Below are 6,652 nucleotides of genomic sequence, written 5' to 3' on the forward strand. Positions count from 1 at the left end.
AAAATGTAGCACACTAAAAACAAAGAATGGATCTCAAAAAAATCTAGAAGGAAAAAAACATATTACCAAAAAGGAATGTTATTGATTTCTCAACAGCAGTAAGTGAATGTTAGAAGATAGTAGAACAAGATGGTCAAATTATCATGTGGCAAGCACTCTTTTAGATCTCAATGAATGAACAGAAAGAAAAATATTTCTGTCTTGGTAGAACCTACATGAGTGTGTATATTTGTGTTTGTGTGTTGGGTGAAGGGAGAAGAAACAAATAGCAAATATAATACATTGTTCAGTGGTAAATAAATGCTATGGAAAATAATAGGATAAAGGAGATTAGTCTGGAGATTAGGGAGAATGGCATGGAAGGAGTCATTTCAAATATGATGATCATGGAAAGTCTCATTGAGCAGGTGACATCTGAGTAAAGTCTTGAAGCTGAGGAAAGGAATCATGCAGTTATCTGGGTAGAAGTCATTTGATGAAGAAATACTCCTTGCTGCAGGATCATGCATACATGTTTAGGGGACAGTGGGAGGCCAGGATGACTGCAGCAGATTAAGTAAGTTTCATAAAAAAATAAACAAATCAGAGGTTAGATGTAGGACTAGGAAAGAGGGTATGTCAGATAATAATGACATTGATTTTCATCTAAATGTAATAGAGAACCATTGAAGTTGTTTGAATGGGGTGATATAATCTGATTTACCTATTAAAAAGTATCATTCTGGCCACTGGGTTAATAACAAACATTAGGAAGACAGAAGCAGCAGCTTAAGTAAATTTCAGAGACCATTAAAATTAACCCAGGCAAGAAATGATGGTAGTATTGCCTGGAACAAGATGGCAAAAGCGTGAAGTGAGTGAGGAAGAAGCAACAGGATTTTCTGACTCATTGGATGTACAGTGTCAGAGAAGGAAGAATCAAGGATGAATCTAAAGTTTTTTGGATTTAGAAGTTTAAATTATTGATCCTGGATGAGATCACTAAGAGAATGAGCCCAGCTAGAGAATAAGATGTCCAGGGTTGAGCCTGGGCATTCCAACAATATGAAGTCAAGGAAAAGAGGAAAAATCATCATAGAAGACTAAGAAAGGGTACAATAGGGTAGGAGAATAACTAATGAATTCCCAGAATTCAAGTGAAGAAAATATTTCCAAGAACATATGAGCAATTCTGCTAAAAACTCTCATCCAGAAATATGGGAATTGAGAAGTTACTTTGAATTTAGCAACATAGAGGTCATTAGTGACTGTGACAAGACCAAATTTATGGAACAGTGGAGTGAAAGTCTGATCCACTTAAATGTGGAACAGACATCTTAACCTAATACATCCAGCTATGAGAACTGAGGAAATGAAATTGACATAACAAGCATAGATGGCTCTTAGTAGAGATTTTCTATCAAGGAAAGAAAAGATGGGGCCATAGTTTCCTCTTATATACACTTACGGTTTGAGTTATTCTCAGTATTTTGATCATCTACTATCTCCTGACATTCACTTACTGCTGTTGAGAAATCAATAACATTCCATTTTTGGTAACGTGTCTTTTTCCTTCTAGATTCTTTTGGGGTCCTTTCCTTTAGTGTGCTACATTTTTGCACATGTCTAGATATATAATTATTTGTTGTATCATAGTTGGAGTTACTAAACTTTTTAAATCTAAAGATTTGGATATCAATTATGATCAATCCTCAGCCACTTTCTCTTAAATTACAGTCACTCTCCACCAATATCCATAGTCTTTCTAAACTTCAAATTGAATGTTTATTACACTCTATCTTCTCTGTCTCTTATCCTCATTGTCTCCTCTGGGTAATTATTTCAGATTGTCTAGTTCCATACACCTAATCTAATCTGGTAGATAAGTATTCTGTTGAGTTTCTAATTCCAATTACATTTTTATATTTTCACATTTTACTGGCTTATTTTCAAATTTCCCTTTCATCTAACAGTTTCCTCTGGTTCAATCATTTTCAGTACACTTTCACTTCTTTAAACCTTAATATACTCATTTTCTATTCTCTATTTTGAAATTTGTAACCTTTGAAGGTCTGATTCTGATTGTTAATGCTTCAGACTCTTTTCGATGGCAAATTTCTCTGCACGTTTCTGTGCTCGAATTCATTAAAGCTTATGGGAATATATTAAAGCTGGGATTTAAATTTCATTCTCTCAGAGAGGATTTATTTTTGCTTCTGGCAGAGGCTGATTACTCACCTGGAACCACTTTAAAATTTTGCCTTGGAGTGTTTGTGCCACACAGGTGATGTCAATTCCACACAGGTGATGTCAATTCCAGCATCAAACCTGAGTGAGGCCTGGCTCATGATTACAGATACTTCTGAGAACCCTCTGTCCAGAGCCAAGGTTGAGACAAGTAAGTGCCCTTATTCCCTCACTTTATGTAGCATAACACGTACAACTCCCTCTCCCTATCTTTCAAGGCATCACCTTTCAGAAATTTCCAGGTTCTTTACAGTTCCTCTCACGGCCAGGTAAATCTCTAGGATCTTAAAGATCAATTTGATCTCTCAAGGGCAGTGGCCTGACTAACTACTCTGGATTTGTGCTTTGTTTTTGGCCATGTAACACTTCCTTTTCTTGCATTAAAAAAAAAAAAAAAAAAAAAAAAAAAAAAAAAAAAAAAAAAAGGAGGGGGTCTTTTAGTATTTTACCCAGAAAGTTTATATTACCTGTGTTGAGAGAGTGTTGTATATCTTGTTCATAGTAATGACAGAAAGAAGCCTCCGAAAACATTTTCAAATGTTCCAAGCTTTTTGGTTAGAGGTGAATATAGGTAGGTAGTTAGAATGGAGCCCAGCCAAGAAACAGGAGTCCTTAAAATACTAGTTGGCAAAAATATGGACTTAACCTAAGTTGTTCATCAATGACGAAAAAGAAAATGTAGTATATACACACAGTGGAATATTATTCAGCCATAAAAAGAATGAAATCTTGTCATTTGTAACAACACAGATGAAACTGAACATGGATATTAAGTGAAATAAGCCAAGTACAGAAAAACAAATATCACATATTCTCCCTCATGTGTGAGCTAAAATACTGAATCTCATGAAGATAGAGAGTAAACCTGTGGTTATGAGAGGCAGGGAAGGGTAGGGAGGAGGGGAGGATGAAGTGGGGTTGATTAATGGATACAAATATACACCTGATGTTTGATAGAGAAGTAATTCCAGCGTTCCTAGCATATATAAAAAGATAAATATTTAAGGTCATAGATATCCTAATTACCCTGATTTGATTATATGAATGTATCACATTATCACATGTACCCTGAAAATATGTACTTGTAATATGTATCAATAAAATTAAATGAAAGGGAAAAAAATGTTGGTTGTTAGGTTAAGCATAAATAATTTGTGGCTGGGATATGTAGCTTATACAGTACTTTTTTTTAAAAAATAGGTTATAGACTGAACAAAATTATTTTAAAAAGAAACAAAGCTGAGCTATTCTATTACTAGACAGCCACACAGACATTAAAGTTAACTAATTAGCAGTTTTCCTCCATTGCATTTTTAATATTCTAACTCTCCATACTCACCAAACTTAACTTTGTGTTTTAGATACAGCAGTGCAATATCAGGACTCATATATTCATGGCTGTTGTATTCAGGATGGGTAATAATTTTTGAGACAGGAATATTCTGTTCTTGCTCATCCTGCTGAGAGAGGCTGTACTCCCCAGAAGTCACAATTATGTTCTTCAGTTGCTTCCTAAAACCAAAGATAAATGTTTCATAAATAGTTGTTCCCCCTACACAAGTCTTCTTGGTTTCATGTAATTAAATGAAGAGTGATTAATGTACCTTTAAGCATCCCTGAGTCTTTGAAGAAGGTTTTCTTTATTTATTGTTACCAATGGTCATATATTTTTAATCTAGAAAAAATCATGGTTTTCATCATGTTTCCATTTTTCTGAGTCAAGTAATTAAATATTGCCTCCTTTACTTCTTTGATATACAAACCTTAGTTCATACATGCTATGCCATTTGTAACAGGATATAAAAGTTGCTTTCTAGAACTGTTCCTTCTTTTCTCTTATTAGTACCCTCTATTAATCTGGTCAAATATATGTAATTTCTGCAGCTTTTTCCCGCCAAATGATTTAAACCCAGCTGATTAAAACTTTGGAGCATCCATCTAACATTTCTTGTTAATGCTTTATTATAGTAAGTAACCACCACCTCTACCCAAGCACTAAATCCATAAATTATAGATGATGTCTAGGATTGTTTAATTCAGTAGAACAGGAAGCACTGGAAATCTTGGAACAGACACACATTTCTGGGAATCAGGAAGATCAGTGGGTGGGTGCACTGGGAGGCAAAATTAAGCAAGGAACTGAGAATGAACCTGCTATTTAGAGCAACAAATCTCCCAGTCCCATAGCCAGGAATCAAGGCCTGACAAGTAATGGAAATCCACAACTTACTCACTGAGGCTGTCCAGGCAGTGTGCTGCTGTAACAACACGATCTCCTTGAATCAAGCTTCCTCCGCAGAAGTGGTGCTCATGTGATTTTAGGGAGACCTGCCCGAGAAGAAAGTTACAAACGCAGCTAATATGCCTCCCCACAGATGTATCTCCATCGGAAACACTGAAGATCAACTTTCCTCATCTGACATCATATTCTTAAAATACTGACATAACTTGGATAGTAAGATAGTTCCTGTGAAGTAAACTTTTTGGTAGAGAGCTAGAGGGGGTCAGGAGAAAAACCACAAATCAACGTGAATCCTTGCTTTTGAAACAAAGGAAATATTTCACCGTTTTCTCATTGAGAAATCAACGCCTTTGTTGTACTGACCTGCCACGGATGTCCAGCCACTGTTGAATTTCTCCAACTGCTAATTCTAGAGAAGAATCTAGATCCCACGGCAGGTTCCTTACTTTTCATGTTGACCATGCGAATTCCACACTTCAGTCCTGTGTAGAAGAGCACGTGTGTGTGTGTGCACACACAGAGCCTTATTTAAGAGTTCACTTTACCAAGATTTCCCGTTTGGATTTTCCTGGCCTGGCACAGACATTCTGATAGCACTTAGCTGCAGACTATCACATTGTTCTCTCAACATTTTCTTCAGAATATCCCACAGTCACCTGGGTTGACCAGAATTTGCCTCCTGTCTGCTCCCTTTCAGCCTGTGTTACCACTGGGCAGGAAGGAGCCAGCGCTGCCTCTGGTAGGTGACTTGGTTCTTACTTTGGGAAGATGCAAATTTAGGTTGTGTTAAAGATACCAGGGGCCACGTGCAGTGGCTCATGCCTGTAATCCCAGCACTTTGGGAGGCCCAGGTGGGCTGATCACTTGAACCCAGGAGTTCAGGACCATGGGCAACATAAGACCCCATCTCTAAAAAAAAATGTAAAAATTAGCCAGGTGTGGTGACCCGTACCTGTGGTCCCAGCTACTTAAGAGGCAGAGGCAGGAGGATCACATGAGCCCTGGAGGTTGAGGGAGCCATGATCGCACCACTGCACTCCAGCCTGGGTGACAGAGCAAGACCCTGTCTCAAACAAACAAACAAACAAAACAAAACAAAGATACTGGGGAATAACATATACTACTCTGGAAGGGAGATATTTGACTTTAAGTTACTTCTACTTGGTTAGGTTTCCTTGGAAGAGGCTCCTTAGTACACACATGATTATCAGGTGTGCCTACAAACTTGAACTCTAGAATCCAAAACATTTCAAAAAGGAAATCTGGCCCAGGCCTTCCTTTAGGGACATCTGAGCATGCACCACCCCTCACCCTTTCTTCCCAAATGCCTCAGGTGTGGCGATACCACCCTGACTTCCTGAGGCAAGGAGTAATGAAATCTTCCCTCTCCAGCAGGCTCAGCCTCCTCCGCAGTCCTGGTGCCCAGGGCCCCGGGCTCACCTAGGCTTCTGGGGTGGCCGATGACCAGCAATAGCAACAAACCAACACTGGCCAGCACACCCATAGCCTCCATGCTTCGGCCTCGCACGTCCTCCCTCCCTGCAGGCTGCGAAAACTCTGGGGGGAAGGCGGGGCAGCGCTCTTTATTCCCTCCCGTGGCGCCTATGGGCAGCACCTGCCGTGGCGCCTGGATTCACAGGTGTCCCTCTTCACGATTATTTGATCATTGGGAGCTGCCGCCACTCTCTGGTCGTCCCTGCTGTCACAGCGCCCCGCCACCCAGCCTTAGAGACTGGCGCGAGGTGGCCCAAGGGGCGGCAGGGGTGCTCACACGTGTGCAGAGGTTCCTGCCAGCAGATCCAGAGCAAGCCAATCAGTGGCCTGGAACGCTTAGCCCTGCGAATTCTGTCTCAGATTAGGGAATGCGGTTGAAGCTCAGGGGCAATGAAGCTGGTTCCCCACGCGAAACACAGGCAGGACTGCTGAAAGGCGGAGGCTCATGAAGCTTACTACAATACTGCCACTTCTAAGAAGCTTGTTGAAGCCCTTGACCCTCTAGAGTTTTCAAAGAGTGAATAGGAAAGATCAGGCTCGAGCTGACATCATTTTCTGGGTGGCAGTACTGTCCTCCATTTCAGCAGAATGGGCCAAAAGCTGTAGAATCCATCATTTAAGATGATTAAAATCAATCTATTGGTGAGATGTCACTGTTTTCCTTGAATATTATTTTGTAAGGCTGAATTT

At 39.7% G+C, this 6,652-nt stretch overlaps 1 protein-coding gene across 1 annotated transcript in view; it reads right to left on the minus strand.

The window, feature by feature from the left end:
- Window positions 1–6,077, minus strand: part of OVCH1 (ovochymase 1) — a 55,558-nt gene extending 49,481 nt beyond the window's left edge. The window contains exons 1-4 of the mRNA XM_050748525.1: window positions 5,909–6,077; window positions 4,832–4,950; window positions 4,457–4,554; window positions 3,566–3,738 (exon numbers count right to left, since the gene is read on the minus strand). Of these exons, the coding sequence (XP_050604482.1) occupies window positions 3,566–3,738; window positions 4,457–4,554; window positions 4,832–4,950; window positions 5,909–5,981 (463 nt within the window). The 5' untranslated portion in view covers window positions 5,982–6,077. The remainder of the gene's footprint in view (window positions 1–3,565; window positions 3,739–4,456; window positions 4,555–4,831; window positions 4,951–5,908) is intronic.
- Window positions 6,078–6,652: the final 575 nt, after the last annotated feature.

Source organism: Macaca thibetana, chromosome 11 (genome assembly GCF_024542745.1).
Source record: "Macaca thibetana thibetana isolate TM-01 chromosome 11, ASM2454274v1, whole genome shotgun sequence".
Taxonomy (NCBI): Eukaryota; Metazoa; Chordata; class Mammalia; order Primates; family Cercopithecidae; genus Macaca; species Macaca thibetana.